Below are 23,637 nucleotides of genomic sequence, written 5' to 3'. Positions count from 1 at the left end.
TGTGCCAATATTTTAAAAAGGTAAACTACATGACCAAAGTAGTTATAGGGCACACAGAATAATATCAAACTGAACCATGTTTTAGAATGGCTGACATAAAACAGAAATACAGGTCCTGCCAAATGAATTTTGCTGATTAAGGTAATATTACATTAACAGTTTAGACTCCTGTAACATTTTTGCCTTTGTACTGTCTGACATTTTGATTAAACAGTTAGCACTCTACAAAAAATCAATATGGCCTACATTATGTGGGTAAAAAACAGATAATCTCTATCTTCATTAAGTAGGACTTTTTCTAAGTGTTGCAGAGATCAATTCTCTACCTAGCATTAATATTTTTATCAATCTGGAAGAAAATATAAAATCACTATCATCTATAATCTTTATCAGCAAAGACTGTTGGAATGATAAATAATGAAGACATGTCACTTATAAAGCACAATCTGGATTGCCTGGGTGCAATCAAACAAGGGTTTTAATAATGGATTAAAATTGACGACTTAAAACTTTTTTCATTTAAAATCAGACTTAAAAGAAAATGTACTTAAAATTAAATTTGAAATTATGACAACCTGTGAAGGCCTAAATTTAATATTATATTACAATTTGTAATTTAAATAAATGTGTTGCATGAGCCTTTCTCAGATTTTCATGAATTTAAGTGTGCTGCTATTTTCATTATATCAGAATAAGAAGGATCACCTAACTTCCGACGTTAACTCAAGCTTTACAGATATATTACAATGCCAGGTACTGCATTATCTACATAATTTTCAGAATAGGGTGAATGCTGGTATTTACCTTTTTTTAGGTAAAAGTACTTCCTTTGTTATGAAGAAAAGCTTCCGTCCCTTAGTTAATTTTGGTTTCAGTTTAGCTAGCAGATGCAGAGAGAATATTTTTATTTGGATTAGTTCATTTAAAGTTGAGAAACCAACTGGGAATTGAAAAAAGGGGAAACTTGCTTTCCTCTTCCAAATGAGGAATAAAAAACAGGTGAGGATTTGATTACTAGTTCTAAAAACCTGAAGGGCCTGGGACCAGGTTTGCAAAGCTATCTAGGCGTCTAAAGATGTAGCTAGGTGCCTAGTGGCCAGGGGTGAAAGTAGCATAGTTGACTTACCGGTATGGGGGCCCGACTGCAGGCCCACAGAAGGGGCGGGGTCGGAGGATCAGCCTCCCCCAGCCAGCCCACCTGTGCTGCCTGGCCCATGCCACCTCGGGCTCCGGCACTGATTTAAAAGGGCCCAGGGCTCTGGCCGCTGCAGTGGTGGCTGGGAGCCGGGGGACCCTTTTAAATCACCGGGTCCCAGGGAGCTGCCCATTTTATACCCCCACCCCCGCTGGCAGCCCTGCCAGCAGGGTCCCTACCAGCAGGGCCGCCGACAGGTGGGGAGGCAAAAGGGGCAGCGACATTACTTCTTACTGGCACTCTGTACTGGCCCACTTTCACCCCTGCTATTGGGATTTTCAGAGGCACCTAAGAAGGTTATACAGCTAACTCCCATTGATTTTAATGGGCAGCAGTAATGCCAAAAAGGATCTGGGTGTTATAGTCGATCTGGATCACAAATTGAGTATGAGAAAACAATTTGATGCAGCTGCAAAAAAGGAAATATTCTGGGATATATTAACTAGAGTGTCATATTTAAGAAAGAAGGTAACTGTCCTGCTCTACTTGGCATGGGTGAGGCCTCAGCTGGAGTACTGTGTCCAATTCCAGGAGACACATCAAGAAAGATGTGAACAAACTTAGAGAGTCCAGAGGAGAGCAATAAAAATAATAAAAGGTTTAGAAAGCCTGACCTATGAGGAAAGGTCAGAAAAACTGGGCATATCCACCCTGACAAAAAGATGACCAGGGGAGGGAGGAGGACCCAGTGACAGTCTTCAAACATATTAAGGGCTATTATAAAGAGGACAATAATTAATTGTTCACCATATCCACTGAAGGCAGAACAAGTAGTAATGGGTTTCAGCTGCACCAGGGGGGATTTAGGTTAGATATTAGGAAAAGCTTTCTAATTTGAAGGATAGAACCCTATTTCAGTGCTTAACTAAGGGAGATAGTGAAATTCCTGTCATTGGAGTCTTCTAAGAACAGGTTACACAAACCCACTTGTTAGGTATAACTTTATCCTGCCTCAATGCAGGGGACTGGACTAGGTGACCTCTCAAGGTCCAGGCCTACATTTCTATGATTCTGTACTTCCTTTGCTTAATAAATCAATTAGTTTTAAGATCAAAACAACATGTTCTAATTAATTTTTTCCTCTTGTGTATCCAACACATTTAAAGTAGTTTTATTTAACTAAAAAATATTTAAATGCTGGTTTTGTGTATTTAACTGAAATCTCATTTCCATCCCGATGCAGCTTCCCATAAATCACATTACAAAAAACTCTGTTGAGAAATATATCATGCACTATTTCCTAAATGGACTATAAAAATTAAGAATCTGAATACATGTGTGTTAAGATATATAATTATTTAAATTACTTGAGTATCCCCCTAGTTGACTAAGTGCACCAAATTTAGTGAAAAGGTTATATTAGGTTGTCAATCAACATGTTAATGATTACAAACCAATGAGAATGAACCTTTCTTTAGGACAACAACTAAAGTAAAATCAGGAGTTTAAATCAAATTTCCCACTTGCCAATCTAAAATCACTTTGATTTAAATCAATCCACTCTGTTTAATATTGCCAACAGAAAGTACGGCTAGCAGCAAAGAATGGAAGACAGAATTATATCCTAGAAAGCAGCAATTCTAAAGAGGTCTCAGGGTCTCCGTTAGAAAACTGAACATGAGCTCCTATTGGGACGCTGTTACTCTGGCCTGGTGTACACTAGAATTTGAACCCTAAGCAGCATAGTTAAGACGACCTAAGTCCCAGTGCAGACAATGCTAGGTTGACAGAAGAATTTTTCTGTCAACTTAGCTACCACCTCTCAGGGAGGTCAATTACCTCTGATGATGGGAGAATCCCTCCTGTTGGCATAGGTCATGTCTACACTGAAGTGCTACAGCAGCACAACTACAGTGGCATATCTGTGCCATTGTAGTATTTTAAATGTAGACATACCCTAAACAGGCTAATGCAGTTCTTGGATGTGTAGATGAGGAATACTGACTAACAGCACAAAAGTGATTATTACTATTATTTGTATTGCCATATCACCAAGGAGCCCTAGCCCTGGACAAGATCCTCACTGCGCTAGGTGCTGAACAAACAAAATGACGGTCCATACCCCAGAATTTACAATCTAAGTATAAAACAAGAGAAAAAGATAGATATAAACAAAATCACTGGAGGAGTACAAGAATATTGGTCAATACACCAACTGCCCAACCGTTGTCAAGTTTTTTGTAGGCATCGTGTCAAAGCAGACTTTTAAGAAGGATGAGGTAGCTTTGCAGATGTTTATGGCAGTTTCTCACAAGTGAGAGGGGCAGTACTGGAGAAAGCACAAAGGTGTTTGCCTGGAAATTTAACAAGTGGTGATGGAAACAAGTATTCTACATACCTCCTGAACAAGCCTTAAAGTTGGTTGATTTGAGAGAGCTGCATTTTAACAATGAGGCTGCAATATTTAAATTACATATTTTACTAGTCAAGATTTTCTTGTAATACGTCCCCAGCCACAAGAGTACAGAATTTCTTGTCCTGCTGATGCTGGGGAAAGTGATTTCTGCCAAATCAGTGTAATGTTCGTCTGTTGGCACCGGGCTCAAACCTGGAACCTCTGGAGCTTAATGCAGGAGTCTCTATTGCATGAGCTAAAACAGACATCTCTGTTAGTCTGTCTTATTGGGGACCTCAGCGTGCATGGTTGCAACACACACACACACTTCGGAAAAACTTTCTGTATTTATGATAGTTTTATTAAAGACAGCGAAGTTATCAACTCTCCAACCCAGCAAGGTAGAAAGAGAGAAAACAGAACGAACTGAGCATCCATATTCTCATAGCAACTCTTGCAAAACAACCTGAAGTATTAGTTATTGTCCCCCACACAATCATCACCAGGGGTCATTATCCAAACATCTCCCAAGGCGTACAAGGCTGAGATACAGCTTCTATAATGTGTTACACTGACACCACTATACCTAATGCATATTCAATACGAATTTCAGTCCCTTTTCCCTATTTCATACTAACATTAGGGTACCCTTCTCTCATAGACTATTAATCTTTTACATATACACATCCATTAGATACCATGGCAGTCTCATGATCTGCTGATGTCCCTAATTTAAAACATCCTAAATTCGTATAGACTAGAATCTTGGGGTTACCTGTCAGCAGTTTGGTCATTACAGCATTCTATCTTGTGATATCTTATGAGCAGTACTGAGGGATAGCTCACTGGTTTGAGGATTAGCCTGCTAAACCCAGGGTTGTGAGTTCAATCCTTAAGGGGGTCATTTAGGGATCTGGGTTTAAAAATCTGTCTGGGGATTGGTCCTGCTTTGAGCAGGGGGTTGGACTAGACCTCCTGAGGTCCCTTCCAACTCTGAGATTCTATGAAATTCTATGTTTACTTTTGATTCGCTACTTATGCTAGGGCTTTTGGGCTTATGCCTTTATTAGTTGAGCTAAGCTATTGTTTTGTAGGCCTTGTGAACTATAGGTTCATTGCATTAGGGCCTTAACTTATACCTATGCATACACCTATGCACCTATAGGGTACAAATTTAATATAGTAACTGACCAATTTTGTAAACTGCTCCCCAGATTTTACCAAGTGCCTAATTTCTTTAGTAGACATAAGACATTTATAACTTAATGGGAAAATTTCACATGGAGTTTAGCTTGCAAAATGACTTGAAAGTTTCTGCAAAACAATTAACTTCCTTGCAAGTATTTTCGTATTGTTTGCTTTAACTATACCTGAATATTTTAGAGTGTTAGCTTCTTGGGCACAACAATTTGTTTTGGACACCCCAGAGCAAACTGTCAGCACTTCAACAACAGTTAGTTTGTCCTTCCCAGTCCAGCCTCTGCCGCATCTTACAAGTAATAATTTCTAGTATTTGGCAAACCATATTTTTTTTATGAAAATGAATGCAAATTCACAGATTCAGCAGAATTAAGGAGTACAAGTGTGTGTGAGGAGCAAGCCTTGTTTAATCACAAACAGCTGTAATAGTTAAGCAATGATCAGGATGTTAAGTGTATATCTGAGGCTGACAGAGCATGGGTGAAGAGTGTTCCATAACAAAAATCCTTTGGCCTACAGCAACCAGGCGGATGACACATATTTCTAACGTATAACATGTCTGGCCTGTATGTCATGTGTTCTGACAAAGACTGCTGTTAGCAAAATATTCTGATTCTGAACATTCAGTCAAATTTAATACTCAATTCTTTCAATAAAAAGCTAATGTGAAAATAAAAAGAAAAAAAAGCAACACTGATAGCATAAATTTCTTGTGTAGTAGTCCATGACTGGGACTCCTAAGTGCTATGATAATACATATATTTATTGTATATAAGTAATGGTCATAAACAATTTTAGCCCATTTTGTTCTAAACTATATCCCTCACTTTAGAAGTTTTAACACATGGATGAACTCAAAACAATGCAATATTGAGAGAAATGGCTTTTTTTTTTTTGAAGGATACTAACTGCAGTCAGTCCAGAATATTATATATATATAAATTTATATAGTGTAAAAATATATCATTAATTCCATGTTTGAATGTAGAGTAACTGTTTATTACAGTAATATGTTTGTGATTAAAAACATTCTAAAAAAGAATGATTCTGTAAATACTTGTGGATTGGGACAACTTGTCCAACAATCTGGATCAGTGTCAGTTATTTTTCACTCCTTACTTAGGATTTAGTTTAATTACTACTATTGAAAGGAATCCCTCTCCATATCAATGCCATCCCGAGAAAACAGACGTAATTTTTGCTTTCCAAGCACATCACCCAAATATGTAGTTAACTAATTAAAAGACCGTAATAAATTTAAAATTCAGTTCTCCAAACATCTACCTACCGTAGCTCTTAGTAACACTTAAGCACAGTAATTCAAAGATGAAAACAAAATTTCTCATTTTCAAATTTCATGCATAACAGCACTTTGCCCGTTTCCCTGTTGCTGTGTGAAAGACTCAAATAGAAAAGAGAAATATTTTTAAAATAAGAAAATGATTGTTAAACAACATTTGTCCGGGGCAGGGGCTCATGTAGAAAGCTCCACTTGCGCCAGTAACTCAGCCCTTCCTATCCCCAGATCTCCCTTGCTCCACACTCTCATCCCTTCCCTTACTTTTCTCCTTAATCTCTCAATCTCCTTTGACTCTTTCCCCTGATAATACAAGCATGTTTTATTTTCTCTCATGTTCAGAACCTACCCCGACCCTCACTTGCCCCTCCAACTACTGTCCCATCTTCCTCTTATCTCTAAGGTCACTGTCTACAATCACTTCTCCAATTCTATCCTACACCCACTCAAATCCGGAAATATCCATTTGGTTATTTAATATATGCCTTAAAATCCAGACGTCTTCATCACCTTCTACTTCAAATAAGCCTCAGAATCTAGTTAGTGATTTCACAGCCCATATATTCTCCATTTCTAAATTAGTTCAGGGCCTCTTTTTAGTAAAGAGGAGGCTGAATAAATGCTCTGCCAAACTAGGAAAAAATGAATTGTTTACTTAAATGCTAAATATTTGTTAAACAGGCTTTATATATATAGGTTTATTTTTACAAATTAAGGAGTTGGAAAGGAGTTACTATTCTTTAGTGTAAATAGTAATTTTTTTGTATACAAATCCACTGCTTTGGTATCTGAGCACATGGCATTGCTCTATTCAAGATTTTTCTATAAAACACACCACTGTAGTAACTAATTGCTAAATGATGGTTGCATTTAATTTCACTGGCTGACTGCACAAACTTAATCAAATCTACCAGTGGACAACAGTCATAAATGTATATTTATCTTTTAACTAGAATTTCTTTATTAGTAATATTGCTCTTTCAGCGTGTACAAGTTGGAGAAAATTAGCCCACAGATTCACTTAATGGGCTACCTGGAAAGTTTATCCTTATGCATCCTTTAAATGCACTTATAAAATTGCTTAATTTCATCCTGGATAAATTCAAGAGACCATTTTGAATTTCCCATTGTATACATTTTAAAATGAAATACAAGAGACAACTTTAAGGAGATTACAACTACTGATAAAGTCAAGTTTCCCTTTAAAGTTTCAAACTTCAAATAATCCAAGTCCTGAAATTGTATTTTAGAAACAAGACTGCTTTAAAAGAAAATGCAAGGCAATCTAATTGTTGTTCTGAGCATATTTTTTGTTTAACAGTAATTTTGACACCCCAACTTCTTATATTCACTAGTAAGAAAGTAGAAATCAGTCAAGAGTTAAATTATATTTTCAAGTTGTAAAACATGGAGACTCTGTGAAAGGAATTTATTTCTCACAGGAAACTCATCTGTATGTGTTCAAATTGACAAATGTAGGATATCCTTTCTTACGATTTAAAAAGCCAGTCTATTTAAAGAAGAATTTCACTGTGTCTTCCTATATTTCCTTTTAGCTATCACCATTAGTTCCCAATAAACAGTGGCAACCAACATCATACTGTAAATAATCCAGAAATAAATCTGGTCATGAAAAGGAAATCAGAAATGTAAGCTTGCTGAAAAATTTGAGTATTTACCAAGTCTGTAGAAAAAGTTGCTTTTGATAAGCATTAACAAGCTAGACTTTAATGAAGAGGACATTGTCACCTATTCCAATCTCTTGATATCCTTTGCAATATGAAATTATGCTGATTACTCATGTCCCAAGTGCCCTCACTGTAAGTTTCTAAATCTAAAACATCTCTCTTTACAATACAGAAATATGACCATGAAATGTTATGAAAATCTCAAGAATGGTCCTTGGTACTTATTCATTAACTTCAGTGTACATTTCACAATTTTCGTATTGGTTTGGTCACAATAATCTCAGTGTGAATATAAGCAAATATTGAGAAAAATCTATAGAACTGCATGAAAATTTACAAGTCTTGTTTGGTCTTCCAAATGGAAAATAAAAACAGTTTTGCTACAGTAGAATATAGGGATCATTGGTGATTAAAACAGCATGATTAATAAAGAAGCCCACTTGCAGTGAAGTTATAGATTATTTGGAGCAATGATATGGGGGTGGGGGGCAGGTCTTCCATGCATCAGTTACTTCTTGTAATAAAGTTTAGTAGTATATGGCCATTAGAGTTTAAGATTCACTGAGGATTTCTCAAACATGACATTTTTCCAAATGTTTAGTCAAAACTCCATGCTGAAGAGCTCTTCTGACCATAGAGTTAAGACTATAGTAATACCATACAGATTCTGCTGAGCCATATGATCATTGAGAGTTGGTACTGCGGAAATCTAACAGCAATTTGTCCTTCTTTTGCACATCAGCAGTGATGGTACGAAGCACAAAAACAACAGAGGCCAACTGCAGAACAGAACAGAAGTCGCCTGATCAGTGTTTGAAGCAATAATGAGACATGAGATCTAATCTGTAACCTATAATTTTGTTTTTATTTTTTTTTAATTAGACTTCAGCAAGGAGAGGGGGTCAGCAGCTAGATGGGACAACTCAGTATCCCCAGTCAGCAAGCAATGCTGGTTTGAGGAGGGCTGTTTCCCCACTACAAAGAGAACTAATACCAGCAAAAGCACTAGTAAGCTCTATTCTATATACTAGCATTGCTAGCATCTAGAAGAGATCAGAAGAGGGGATTTGGGGGAAGAAGTGGCTCCCTTAAAACCATGTTATCAGGTCTCATGGCTGGTATTGTGGCTCTGTAACCAGCATGAACAACATTATTGTTGTCCTAATACGGAAAGCTACAATGGAAGTACTGCCAAAATTCTGGATAGTTACTTCCTATCCTTAAAAGCTTACTGATCAATGAAATGCAGTCATTCTGAACCAGAAACACTAAATAATCCTTTATAAGAAAGAACTAAAACAAATACGTCTCCAGTTGAAACTGCAGGCAAGTTCTGAATATGCATGATTACCTAAATGTGAATTTACCCATCACACACGAGAATTTGTACCTTTCATTTCAAAAAAGCACCATGGAAGTTATCCTTTAACAATAAATGTTTTACGTCTCATACCAAAGATATAACCTATTAGTATAGTGCCATCTACCATGATGCTGAGGCAGTTCTTTCAATATCAATTCCAAGGAACAATTGCCACACACTCCACTTTCTGCATTGTTGTCTGCCATTCAGAACTTGTACACAGCTATTAACTATCCCTGGACTTATGAGATCTGTCAAGATCATGACGCACTAAAGATAGGTTAAATTTAAAGCCTAGAGGTCTGTACAAGTAGATATTCCTAATAAAGATTCTGACTGCGTCAATTCAGTATCATCGCCAAACACTCACTGATAGTGAGAAGTCAAGACTTTCACTTTCCATTGATGCAATCCTAGACCAGACACAGGAGAAAACAATTTTTGCTGATACAGAAAAAGTCTCCTGCCCTTCTTCAGCTAATATTTATTTTATTAGTTACTAATGTTTTTATATAGAGTTTGAGTATAAATACATAAGCCAACTAGCTCTTTTGCAGCCATTAAAAGGAAATATGAAGGCCAACAAAGATTTCCTTGCAGGAAGCTATTTATAGTTGATGCACATTTTAGATTTCTTAATTTGATCAACAATAAGGGTAGAAAATGTAACTGAATTTCTTAAGAAACTCGTGATTGAAACAATTATAAATTTAAGTTATTGTCACCCACGTGCAACCTCAGTCTACTTTTTATGTAAAAAGAATCCCTTAAGAATCCAAAAATTATTGTGCTCATCCAGTTCTAAAAAGCCTAAACATACTTTGATTACATTATTTGCATTATTTTATACTGAACAAAAATTAGCCACACTAAATTATAATCAGAGTGTCATATTTTGCTCAAGATCCATGTCATCGATGCTTAATCCACATAAGCGAGAACTCTTAAAATATTACTCAGTATCCAGAATGAGAACCTATCAGCCCACTGCTTGGCCACTTGCATTTTAGATTATGGATGTTAACAACTGCCAAATATCCAAATAGCAAAGTCTTACTTTCTGAATCTACCTTTCAAAATTAGTACTTTCTAGAGTTAATCCAATCAAATACATTAAAACTGCAGCTTTTGTGAAAGGAATATTTATAAGTAGTAAAATACTCACCTCACGCTCACTTTACAACCGTAAAAAACAAACACTCTGTTTTTTGGGCTTGCAGAAAGATTAAAAATATTGCTGCTTTTGTCCAATTATATACTACAAAACACTATCTGGTATTTTCCATATCACATAACACACTCAAAGGATGACAAATATTTAACTGAATCCATCTAACATTACATTGCAAAGTTGCTTCACATTCTGTAGCTCTCTATAGTATTAAACACATGAAACCATACAATAATATTCCTAAAGCTAAAAGAACCCAAAAGGTTTCCAGGCTTGCTGGAGCTGCTTCACTTTTTTGAATTCTATTCTATTAGATTCTAATAACCCATCACTATAGTATCTGAGTTCCTTCTAAGAGTGCAATTAAGCAACGTGACTAACATTCATCATACGTTTTCTCATCCTCTCGACAGGGGAGAAGTGTGCACACTGAAGTGTTTTGGATTCTTTAATTTAATATTTCTACATTTACATGAATGGACATGGGCATGCGCATGCACGCACACACAGAGCTATGTTTATGTTAGAGAAGGCAAGGTCACAGAAACATCTTGCACCTGGAGCAGAAGGTGATTAGGTTTGTGATGCGCCCTACTTTCCATGGGAGTTCATTCCACAGACTTGAGTCAACTCCCAAGAAAACTGTCTACTGCACAGACGATCTTTACTTTTATTGTAGAATATTCTGTTGCGTCAGAGGAGTGAAGAAGTCAGAAATGATCTCCATCCTAGATTGCATATTTATTCTTTATTATCTTACATATGTTCCCTGTTTGGCTGCAAACATATTGCTTTTAAACCACTGACAAAAGATGACATACCATCAAAAAATTCATTTTCCTTAGCCATTTACACCAAGCATTTTGTCCATAAATGTAATTTATCTATGAAGCTCTAGTGAAACATAAAAGACATCAACTCTGAGATAGTGCTTACCGTAATAACAGCCTTGCTCAGACAAATCGAGCCTCTGCAGCCATACTCTGTTTCATCTTCAGATTTGTAGTAACTTAGAGTGTTGTTTTTCAAAGCTACCCATCGGTCCTGCCACCCATGAATGTAGTTGGTCCACTGTAGAGAACAAAGAAATAAACTTCAAAAAGCTGAGCAAGATCTGAAAATTATAAAAATACTGATGAGAAGATACCTCATTTGCTTATTAAATTTCATGATCATTTAAAAACTACAAAAAGTTTTCCAAAGTTCTCTCCAAATGATGGATTTGCTATCCGCTTGATCAGAACTCTCATCATTTTCATCAATCATTTGTGTTGCACAGTACCTTAAGACAATTTTGCTTCATTAACAATAAGACTAACATTGTGTCTTGTCTGTAGAAGCGGGAGCTCATCCAACTAAAACAAAATGTTCATTACAATTAAGTGCACTGATGCAGAAAGAAGTTTAGTGAAAAATTAGAAACATGAATTGGTAAAAGAGTTAGGTTTTATCTTTTTTAGGCTTAGAAGTTAATCTTTTGGTTTTAATGTTGCTAAACTTTCCATTTAAGTAGAACAGAAGGTTAGCTTTCATAAGAACTGTTTCCATAAGATAAAGATACTGTTTTAAAAAAAAAAGTCATTCTCCAGACCATATAAAGATTCATTTATACATTTATTCCCCCTTCACAGCAAATTAAATACAGTTCTGTAGATTAAAAATCACCATTTTTACACTAGTAACTTAACATTTGCCAAAGTCTCAAAGTCACTTTTGGGTACTAACAGTGTACACCCTGACTCATTAGCTGCAGATTACCAAGATACTTAATATCCTTCTCTTAACCAGATTTGTGCCCAATTGTTACGACATTGCATTCACATATATACATGACAATGGAATTCTGTATTTAATATATTAATGACAATCTATCATAATTGGTCATACTTCCAAACAAAAAAAACCCTAACAAATTCACTGAATGAAGATTTGATCCTCAATGTATCTTGTATGGCTGATGTCTATCGTCATGTCTGGACTGTAATATCTGGGTAAGTCTTACAGAGTAATCTGTAAGATCCATGTCTGCTACATACAGCATTGGGCACACACTTTGGCAAACAAGTTCTCTCTAAATTATTCGGCTCAAAAGCAATAACCAGTTAGAAGAGGAAATACTATTTAGTGAGCAATAATGGGAAAGTGAGTACAAAAATGTTCATAAACTTTGGTAAAATTGTTCTTAAATGTTTACTAGATCATGACAGTGGTTCTAAAATGAAAATTCTCACTGAAACAGATGAGAAAATAATGAAAAATATTTTATGTTTCTGTCATTATAACAAAGGCAGAAGAATGGGAAAAGGGAAGAGACTCTTTCCTCCACTAACAGCTTTGAACAGCTTTTCTTAATCAGAATCATGTGCTTATGACATTGGTCTGTTGCTAGGAAAAATGTACCAAATTCACCATTATGTCTTCAACGTATTATTGGACAGAAGAAAAGATCTCGGGTAAAGAAAATTCTAACTGCTTAAACAAGTGAATTTATTTACATGTGACACAGAAACTAAAGTCTGATATATCTTAAAATCTTTCTTAGTTTGTATCCACTTTTAAGTGATAAACAATACACACATTGTAAAAAGTGCTTTTCAAATGATTAAAATTTCTAATCAGTAGGACAACACATGGGGAAATGCAGGCATTCAATACATTTAAAAATCAACAAGCTTAAAATTTAGCTTCTTTTCCCCTTACTTGTGGAATAATGAGAGCTTATCTAGACTGAGAAAAGACCTCAAAATAGCTATTCCGCACTAGCTCCTCATGTGGACACTCTTCTTCCGTACTAAAAGTGCTTTTGTGCTGCTGAGATGTAGAGCGCTGAGAGTTAAACCCGCCTTCATACAGCACAGTAGGGAAAGCGCTGTAGTCTGTCCACACTGAGAGCTTCAAGTGCACTGGCATGGCTGGATTTGCAGCACTTGCAGCAGCACTGGGAGCAGTGCATTATGGGCAGCTATCCCAGCATGCAAGTGATTGCAAAGTGCTTTTCAAATGGGGTGGGGTAGTGTGTGACAGGGAGTGTGCTGTGTGTATGTGGGGGGAGAGAGAGTGGGTTTTTGAGGTGCTGAGAGTGTGTGACTATAACAGTGTTTAAAAGAGAACTGGATAATTCATGGAGGTCAAGTCCATTAATGGCTATTAGCCAGGATGGGTAAGGAATGGTGTCCCTAGCCTATGTTTGTCAGAGGTTGGGGATGGATGGCAGGAGAGAGATCATTTGATCATTACCTGTTAGGTTCACTCCCTCTGGGGCACCTGGCATTGGCCACTGTTAGTAGACAGGATATTGGGCTAGATGGACCATTGGTCTGACCCAGTACGGCCATTCTTATGTCAGCATTCTGTTTTGTAAGTTCAGACCCCCTTCCCCACCTCCCCCAACCTCTCTCTCATTCACTCAAAGCAAACAGTCAATGTTTGCTTCTTCTTGGCAGCTGGCTTCTCCTAACCTGAGCTCTGAAAGGGCATTTCTGCATTCCTCCAGCCAATTTCACAACAATGACAAGAGTTGCCACTTGACTTGAGGGGATTATGGGATGTTTCCAAGGGCTGATCACAGTGCACTAATGCAACACCTCGTTCACACTGGCACTGCGGCACGCCAGTGGGGGCGCAGCAAATGTTATTCCACTCGCCAAGGTGGAGTACCAGCAGCGCTGTAGCTGTGGAATCAGAGTGCTCTACATGCCTTGCTAGTGTGGACGGAGAGTGAGCTAGGGCACCTGGGGCTGCTTTATTGAGCTATAACTCACAAGTGTAGCCAAGGCTCTAGCTAGTTTGCATTAACTTTCCATAAACTTCCTCTATAGATAAGCCATAAGCTCTGGCTTTTCCCTCCTGCAAAAATGATGAAATCTTGAGCATCTAAGACACTGCAGGGAATGCAAGGAAATACAGCCTTTTAATGCTCGTTTGGAGTCTTGTTTTGTTTTTAAAAGGCTTTTTTATATTTAATTTCTATTTGCCAACTAAACATGTTGTTATGCAATAATTTCAGTTAAACTCATTTGCCTCTCAGGTATTACAGAAGACATTAATTAAACTAGCAAAGAAATTAAAGTTAGCCAGTCACTCACACAATACCTTCCAGCAGGTTCACTGCAACAGGTTTTATCATATTTCATAATTTAGAATATTTCTCATTATGTGTTTTCACTTGGAGGTTTACAGGAAAGGCAGTAGCTGTAATATGAGCATAAGCACTACAAACAAAACTCTAAAAAATGCACATAGTGCATATATAATAATACACAGATGTTTGGGAAACACCTTGGGACCTAGCATACAGGATAACCAACCATTAAGACCTAGAATGCAATTTTTAGACTCCGTTTCATTTTCCAATATTAAAATGGATGGTATACTACAAAGAAATACCAGATTTTTACTTAATGATCTGGATTGCCTAATAAGAAGGTAATATTGCAGAAATCTCAGGCAATAAGCCACATTTCCAAACCAAATCATCATGTAAAAAAACCACTGTACCTCCTGTCCCCTCCCCAGCATCAGACATGAGATCCTGCATATCAGTGTGCCAAGGCCAGCCTCCTCTCCTCAACATTGCTCCCCTCTATGAGCTCAGAAACATTTTTTAATTGGGAAGAGTTCATAAACAGAGCCCTACTCACTCAAAAAACACAGTGCCATAGGTTTTTAAGTACATAGGGGAGGTTCACAGGTAATGGGATACTGAGATCATGCATTTGGTTCTGGCTTAAATCCCTCCTTACAGCGTAGAGTGACAGATGCAAAAACAACATTTTAATTCTCTGGACATTTGGATATATATTGAGAAGTTACTTTCTGCTACTGAAATTGTTCACTCGGAATATTTAGTCTTTAAAATACTCCTTAAAACTGAATTCCCTAACCTCATCTCACACGTCATAAGCTGTTTTATTCAATTTACAGTAATAAAAAGGCAAGAATAGGTTTAATCCTCTCCATCCAACCCCATCATAAACATAAGCAACATCAGTTTTTGTGTTTTTAAAAAAAGCAAGCATCCATGCAATTTTCCCTTCTTCTCCACCCCTCCACCCGGATCTCCTCTATCAGGGTATCTGATTGCACTGTTTTGATCCTGGGACTAAAGGCCATGCCACTCCTCTTTGATGTGTCCCTATTGATTAGAAGTGATTTGTACTGCACATCACATGCGGCTACTTCCTGCAAAAAAGTCTTGCAAAGGAAAAGCTTGTTTGGTTGTTTGTTTTCTTGCCAACCCCAAGAACTGTCCCTCTTCCCCTTACAGGCTCAGCGTGGAGTCCAACACCAGTTACCACAGGTATCATTACAACCTTGCCAGCAACGCACACTATCTAGGAGAGGATTGCCAGGCTCCAGTCAAAAACCTGATGAATGGAGATGCCCTCGCTGCCAGCACTCACATTCCGCAGGAGAATTATTCTAGTTACAGACCCTGCGGTCCCAAAATTTACACTTGGCATCAAGGGGTGCGGATCGAGAAAGAAGGGAAAAGGGGACGCTCATTCATGACGAGGATGCCTCCTCATTTAGGAAGGGAAGGAGGCGAGACTCCCCCATCCGTTTGGAGGCTGGATTTTAAGACAGCACAGCCCCTCCGCGAGGAAGGGCTCCCCGCCCCGCCTGGTTTACAAGGAGAGCACTGAAAGCGGCGCTCAGCTTCTCCCCGAGAGAAGGGGGGGGGAGCTGGGAGCAGTGCGGGGGTTCCGCTTGCAGCAGAGAGAGCTGGAGGGGACGGCCTCGCGGTGTGTGTGGGCCATTACAGCCCCTCCCGCGGGCTGGGGGTGGATGTTTTGCTGCGAGTGACTCACTGCCAGGCTCCCCTAGGTCAGGCGGCCGCTTCCCCAGCCAAGCCAGAGTCCTGTCTCCGCGGAGGAAAAGGGGTGTGGGGCTGCCCCTCGGAGGGGTAACCCCGGCGAGACAGGGGATCCTAGCCCGATTCTGCCGGGCAGAGCGGGGGTGCACACGGTCCTCATCCGCCCGGGAAGGGGGAGGCTCCGAGTCCCCCGGGTGGCGCGGCGGAGGGGGCTGCTCACCTTGCTGAGGACCCCGCAGAGCTCAACAGGCGGCCCGGACTCGGTCTCGGGATCCTCCTCGGAGCCGGAGGAATTCCAGCTCTGGTTGTCCGACATGGAGACACCGCTCGCAGCCACCACCGAGCAGGGAAACAGCGAGCGGCCCCCGCCCACAGCAGCCTCTTCCTGCCTTGGGAACGGGAACGACGGCCGGGGGGGCACTACCTGGGCGACACCTCTCGGCTCCCCGGGGGGCGCCAGCCGCGCCTGCCTTCTCTGCAGCTGCCGGGGCCGCGGCTCCGTGACTCGACTTTCCGCCTCTGCCCTCACTGCAGCGCCGCGGCCCCGACCCACAGCGAGAGCCACAGTGCAACGGACGAGTGACTGTCTCCGCTCAGAGCGCCACCGCAGCTGCTGCCGCCATCTTACTTTAGGCAGGAGATTGCTCTCTGCCACTATTTACCAACTCCCCCCGGCCCCACTTTGGAGGGGCGCATTGCTTGCTGGGAATTGTAGTCTGGAGGGAGGGGCCCGGAGTCTGATGGCGCGATGCATTATGGGAATGCCCTCATGGAGCACTGCATCCTGGGAGATGTAGTCTAGGGTAGGGGAAGGTTTCCGATTTTGATTTAAAAGCTAAGGACAACCATTTTGGTTCGGTGGCGTGTCTTCTCATTACGTCATCCCCTCATCCCTCCCCCAGTTCGCTAGCCGGCGCCCGCCCAGGTGCGTCGCTGCCGCTTCACTTCGGCTGTCAGTTGGGGCTGGCCTCCCTCCCCTCCCCCCAGGCGTGGTCCTGCGGGCAACAGGCTCTGTGTTTCCTCCAGTTACAAACGTTTCCCTTAACCAATATGGAGGCGGGAGGAGGGCGGTACTGAGAACACAGGAAGCGGGGGGCAGGGGCAGCGGGGAAGTTAGGTGCTGCCAGCTCCGAGCTGGGCAACAGAGCAGGAGGAGCGTGGAATTGATTCTTCTTCCCATCCACAGGTAAAAGCAGTGTCCTGGGCACGCTGGGCTCTGCTCACTTTTCGTGGGGTCGGTACAGAAAGGGCTGTGACTCACGCGGGTCACTGAGGAGCTGGGACAGAGAGAGGGAAACCAGCAGCAGCCAAATCTCTCTCTACCCGGTTCCCGCCTCCGCTCCAGACTGAGAGAGAGACTTGGGGGCAGTAAGTGTGCCGGGGTGGGGGGTGGGGGAAGGCCATTCACAGCACTGTCCCCTGCCCTACTCAAAGGAAATGTGTTAACCTTTGAACGGCGGTTTTGAAAGAAATTCTTTCTGCCCGTGTGTGTGACTCTGACAATCTGCTCTTCTGGCATGACAGGACATGTCTGCACTGCACACTAGAGCTATGTTTACACTAGCACTTTTCTCCATATAACTTATGTCAGTGGGGCGGGTGAGACAGCACACCACTGAGTGACAAGTACACTGACAGAAGCACTGGTGTGAGCAGAGCTCTGTGGACAGGAGATGCTCTCCTGCCAACACACTTACCATCACTCACTGAGAGTGGTTTAATTATGTCAACAGGAGAGCTCTTTCCCATCAGCCTAGAGCAGCTACATGGGAGATCTTATAGCAGTGCAGCTGCATCAGTACAGCTGTGCCTCTGTAAAATCTCTAGTGCAGACATGGCCTTAGCCTAGGCTCTGGCTCTGATTTGAGCCCAACCCATGCCCCCCTTCCATCCACACACACATCAGTCAGAGTCAAGTCAGCAAGCACTCAGTACCTAAGTCCTAGGATCCTTTTGGGGTGGGGAGTAGGTCAGAAACCCAAGTCTTGCTGTGAGACTGGTCCAGGTCCTATTATCTTGCAGTATGGATGAAGGTCAAGCTGCGGACCCTAGTCAGAAGGTCTGCATAGTGCAGTATGGTCCTGTGAAAGCTGGTTCCAGGAATTGTAAACCAAGTTGTAAGATACAGTGTGGAAGCTCAGGGAACACCAAGTCCAAAAGTCTAGGTCCAACAAACCCATTTTTAGTATGTAGTGTAGAGATACCTTCAAGATTTAATTACATATAGTGCAGTGGGCCCCAAACTTTTTAAGTCATGCCCCCCTTTACCTATAATGTAATCTGTCTATGCACCACAGGAGCTGTGGCTGGGGCTGCATCCAGGAACCAGGCCGCAGTCAAGGGCCGGAGCTGGGGTTGGGGCTGCAGCTGGGAGCTGCGACCTGGGGCCAGGGCTGGGCTGTGTTTGGGGCTGTAGCTGCTGGTGGGCCAGAGCAGAGCTGGGGGTAGACAGGGTTTGGTCGTGCTCCCTTCCCACTCCCTGTGGGGACTGGCCTGGGCCCCACTGTGCCCTGCCCCAAATGTTCCTCTGTGCCCCCACAGTTTGGGGATCACTGATATAGTGGTTTAGTTTAATTTTGATTATCTTGTTACAAGAAGAGGAGACAAATTGTATGTTGGTGGAACATTATTACAAACTTGGCACTCAAAAAAGAAAGTCATGCTTTGTATTTGTGTAATCAATATAGTAAACTTTAGCTACATAATATTGTACAGTTCAGAAAATAAAATGACAAATATTTGTGATTTTTTGTTGTTTTTCAAAATCACTTATGAATGAATAGTGTAATGGCAGACCTATACTACAAATTTACATTGACACAGCTGCACCCCTGTAGCAGGTGTGGTGAAGACGCTCTAAGATAATAGAAGAAAGCTCTTCCATCAGCTTGATAACTCCACCTCCGTGAGAGGCGGTAGCTATGTCTGCATGAGAAACATTGATGTAGTGTTGCCTACACGGGTGGGTGGGTGTTAAGGTCAGTATAACTGCTTTGCTTAAGTGTGAGGATTTTTCACACCCCGAAGTGAGGTAGTTATACTGATATAAGTTTATAGTGTAGACCTGGCCTAAATATAAACAAGAAAAGGGTTAACAAAACATACTTGTGTATATTTACAAGGTGAGCAATACCAGTAGGGAAAAATTGCCAAAATAGTGACTTACAACTTTACTCTTTTACAAGTGGATATAGAAAATTGTCAGTGTATTTAAGGCGTATGTATAATCAGTTTTCTATTTCATCAGTGTGTAAAATAATCTGTGTTAAAGATCAAATTTTGAATAAGGCAATCCATTTCACTTTTCAGACATGTAAGTTGCTGATGTTCATGAGTCATTGAAATGCTATTGTAAAACTGCATTTCCTCTAAACTGGGGAGCTTATGACATAGCTTATGACTTTGTAACAAAGGCCGTATTTAAAACGTGACCTCCTAGCATTGGTTAGATAGTTCACGATGTGCATTTTGCTCATTTAAGACCACCAGAACTAATGCCCACTCATAATAAGTAGCGTAAGGACAGGCCTACGCTACAAATTTACATTGGCGCAGCTGCGCCGCTGTAGTACATATGATGAAGACGCTCTAAGACAATAGAAGAGAGCTCTCCCATCAGCTTAGTAACTCCACCTCCATGAGAGGCGGTAGCTATATCGGCAGGAGAAGCTCTCCCATTGATGTAGTACTGCCTACACAGGAGGGTTGGTGGCTGGGTGATATAATTGCTTCGCTCAGGCATGAGGATTGTTCACACCTGGAGTGAAGTAGATATACTGATACAAGTTTATAGTGCAGACGTGGCCTAAATATAAAGAAGAAAAGGGTTAACAAAACATATACTATAAACAGAAACTGAGTACCAAAAATAGAAATACTTCCAGGTTGCCAAAACTGACAGAAAAACATATCCTCATTCAAGCAAGTTTTACATCTAATGTAAAATTGTGCATTTAATGAATCATACGGGCAAACATTATTTTAACACCTTACAGGCAGGGGCCCAAATAAACAAAGTTTAAAAAAAAAAAAAAGTTAAGATTGCAAGTGTTTGATTTGAGTCCAGCTTTTTTTTTATATTGGCTTTTTTTTGTTGTTGTTTTTTAAAGTCCACGTTCAAAAACACCCCAGTGGTACAATGTCTGGCCTTTCCACAGCCATATAACCCTTCATCCTTTCAGACTAAAAAATTGTAAACATTTAAAGCTTTTATTCACACTTTTACCTGTAACTCACCCCCTCAATGATTTATCCTGGTCCTCTCCATTCTTCTTTGTGCCTTTTCCTGATTCTTTGTAACTGTCTCCATGCTCTACTCTAGTCCCTGTCACATCCCTTTAATGTCTCATGTTCTGCCATCTCCAGGTCCTGTGCCCCTATGTGTCTCCCAGTGCTTTACGCTCCTTTCCAGATACTCCCATACCTTTCTTTTCTTCCATGCACCTTTTTATTTTTCTTGGTACCTTTATCCTCTTTTCCATGCTCCATCTTAGTCCCCTGTGCAGCCTTGTTCATGCCACCCTCAGTGCACTACACTCTCTCATGGCCTTTCTGGTCCCCAGCACTCACTTTCCATGTATTGCTTCCCTTTGTTCCCCACCTCTGTTCTATGCCCCTTCTGTGCTCCTCCTCCAGAACCCTCATTTTCAGACCAGGGTCCATGTGATCTCTTGGTTCCCTACCCCAATCTCTGTTCCTTCTGGTCTCCTAGATAGAAGTTGTGAGGAGCTTAAAAACTAGTTTTATAATGGGAAACTAGCATCAATCATGGAGTAGCTTCTGTTGCTCCATAATTATGATGTATTGGATAAAATACAAGAAAATTAAATACAAAAATAGCTTTTCATAGTTCTATTAAATAAAGCATGACATTTGTAACAGATGATCATTAGAGCCCTGCAAATCTGCAGATATCTGCTTTATATCCACAGATCATTTCTGCAGATCGTGGATCAGATGCAGATACAAATTTTGTATCCACACATTTTGTATCTGTATACTGCAAACCAGTGGATTTCATTTGAAGAAGTATTGTAATGCTATATAAAAATTGAGACAGAAGGAGAAACTGCAGATAACAAAACAATTCTTTGTCCTCAAAGTAAATTTGGAAATCTTCAAGCCAAACCAATTTTTCTAGCCAAAGTTATAAAGGAGCTAAAAACTGAGCTTTTAATGGGACCTGATTACAGCCTTATCTTGGGAGTATTGATATGTGTGTACAGCACTTAGTGGAGTTCAAATAATTTAATAATAGATGATAGCATAATCATTGACAGTTTTTCTTTATTTTTGTTTGTTTTCAAATACTATGTTTCAGAAGAGACATGATTTCAGCCATCTCTGAGGGGGCCTGATTATCAGAAAATACTGAGCCAACTGTTCTTTTAATCAGGTCTCATTAAGATGTTTCAACTTCAGCACCCAAATCACTAGTCTTGTCTGAAAATCTTGGCCCAGTTTTATATTCATATATTCAGCTGTATCAGCACATCACATCCTTAGCAATTTACAATTTTGCAATACAAAATTGGGATAAAATATTTACATTTCTTTAGATTTTTCATTACTACCTCTAAAACATAGGCTACAAACATGTAACAATCTCAGCTCTTCATCTGAATGAGTCAACAGCAAACTGAAGATGTTTAAGTTTGTGTACCATACAAGCTACTGTCTGTCACTATCCATCAGTGCTTCCTGCCAGTTCTGTTCTTGTAAATCAACAGGGGATTGAACCTGACAAGAATCCTGTTTTCCCAGTTCTTCAGAAACCAGAGCGGTTGTACATTTCAAACCCCTGTGGATCAAAAGATTGGAGCTTATGACCCTGTGACCTGCATATTGGCATGTGTCTTTGTTTGTTTGTGGTTTAACACAGCTGATAGCTGTTCCCCTTATAATGATTAAACTATTTTTAGAGGGCTTAAAGAGGAGGTTACATTTGAGCCTGTCAACTAGTGTTCTTTTTGTACAGGAATCCTCAGTAGCAAAGAGGGAGATACATTAGGCGCATAGGCATAAATCAGAGAGAAATCTGGACTACAATGTTATTATTTTAGGTTAAAACAGTGGTCTCCAATCTTTTTATGCACAAGATCACTTTTTGAATTTAAATGCTACCCAGGAGCTACCTTGCCCCTTCCCAGAAGCCCCACCCCACTCACTCCATCCCTCGCTCTCCCACTTCCTCACTCACTTTCACCGGACTGGGGCAGGGGATTGGGGTTTGGGAGGGGGTGTAGGCTCTGGGCTGGGGCCAAGAGGTTGGGGTGTGGGAGGAGGCTCCAGGCTGAGCCTGGGGCAGGGGGCTGGGCTGCAGGAGGTGATGAGGGGTGCAAGCTCTGGGAGGAAGTTTGGGTGCAGAAGGGGGCTCTGGGATGGAACACAGTGTTGGGGTACAGGAGGGGGTGAGGGGTGCAAGCTCTGGGAGGGAGTTTGGGTGCAGGAGATGGCTCCGGGATGGGGCAAAGTGTTGAGGTGCAGGAGGGGTGTCTAGGCTCTGGGAGGGATTTGGAGTGCAGGAGGGGGCTCCGGGATGGGCAGAGTGTTGGGGCATAGGAACGGGTATGGGGTACTGGCTCCAGGAGGGAGGTCAGGGCTGGAGCAGGGGTTCGAGGTGCAGGAAGGGTTTGGGGTACTGGTTCTGGGAGGGGTCTCAGCTGGGGCAGGGGCTTGAAGTGCAGAAGGGGGTTTGGAGTACAGGAAGGGGCATAGGGTGCTGGCTCTGGGAGGGGGCTCAGGGATGTGGGTTGGGGTGCGGGCTCCCGCCGGGCAGCACTTACCTTGGTCAGCTCCTAGTCGGCAGTGCAGCGGGACTAAGGCAGGCTCCCTGCCTGCTCTAGCCCCACGCCACTCCTAGAAGGGGCCAATGCGTCCCTGTAGCCCCTGCGGGGGCACACGGCACGTTTCTCCATGCACTGTCCTTCTCTGCAGGCACCACCCTCCACCGCCTGTTGGCCACAGTTTCCAGTTTCCTGTTTCCAGCCACTGGGAGTTGCAGGGGTGGTGCTTACATGCGGGCGCAAGTGCGGAGACCCTTGCCCCTTTTCCCCCTGCCAGGGCCGCGCTAGGGCATGGGGCAGGCTGGGAGCCTGCCTTAGTGACAGCCCCACTAAACTTTTAGTGACCATTGGGTTAAAATATGTATACATCCAAATAAAGGATAAATCAAATATGGTAGTTTGAATTCAACAAAATGCTGGACTTGGCAGAATAACTTTCCAATACGTAAATTCTTAATAAATATTTTAATAGTATTGAACTTTCCTAACTCTGACTAACAGAAACAGATAGACATCTCTCTTCTGTTGCTGCCCTAGAGATTCAGCAAGTAATCAAAACTATGCATTTGGGGAACCCGCATGCATCTATTGGCTTATCTTTTGTATTTTATGTACATTTATCAAGATCAGCTTATTCCTGTAAGGTGGGAAGTGTACCTATATGGCCCCCATCTCCTTAGACCTTTGCCTGTGTGGTAAACGTCTGTCTCAAATCTGGACTTAGCATTCAAAATCTGAGTGTTTACTGTGAACCTCCCCCAAGCTTATACCCAGCTTGGATCTGATAT

The 23,637-nt window shown here is 41.1% G+C and overlaps 2 protein-coding genes across 7 annotated transcripts in view; one reads left to right on the top strand and one right to left on the bottom strand.

Annotated features, from left to right (window-relative positions):
• The window catches only part of CERT1 (ceramide transporter 1), a 179,537-nt gene extending 162,760 nt beyond the window's left edge, over positions 1-16,777 (bottom strand). Inside the window, exons 1-2 of one of the 4 annotated variants that reach the window (XM_032765738.2) lie at positions 16,285-16,777; positions 11,186-11,320 (exon numbers count right to left, since the gene is read on the bottom strand). In XM_032765738.2, the coding sequence (XP_032621629.1) occupies positions 11,186-11,320; positions 16,285-16,380 (231 nt within the window). In that variant the 5' untranslated portion in view covers positions 16,381-16,777. The remainder of the gene's footprint in view (positions 1-11,185; positions 11,321-16,284) is intronic. The other 3 variants (XM_032765737.2, XM_075067006.1, XM_032765739.2) reach the window with 3 other exon arrangements.
• A 115-nt stretch (positions 16,778-16,892) lies between these two features.
• Positions 16,893-23,637, top strand: part of LOC116816478 (DNA polymerase kappa) — a 123,553-nt gene continuing 116,808 nt past the window's right edge. For 2 of the 3 annotated variants that reach the window (XM_032765736.2, XM_032765733.2), the window contains exon 1: positions 16,893-17,250. The gene's annotated coding sequence lies outside the window, so the exon portion shown is untranslated. The remainder of the gene's footprint in view (positions 17,251-23,637) is intronic. The other variant, XM_032765734.2, reaches the window with a different exon arrangement.

Source organism: Chelonoidis abingdonii, chromosome 6 (assembly GCF_003597395.2).
Source record: "Chelonoidis abingdonii isolate Lonesome George chromosome 6, CheloAbing_2.0, whole genome shotgun sequence".
NCBI classification, from domain to species: Eukaryota; Metazoa; Chordata; order Testudines; family Testudinidae; genus Chelonoidis; species Chelonoidis abingdonii.
The sequence above is the reverse complement of the archived record's forward strand: the minus strand, read 5'-3'. Positions and strand labels throughout refer to the sequence as shown.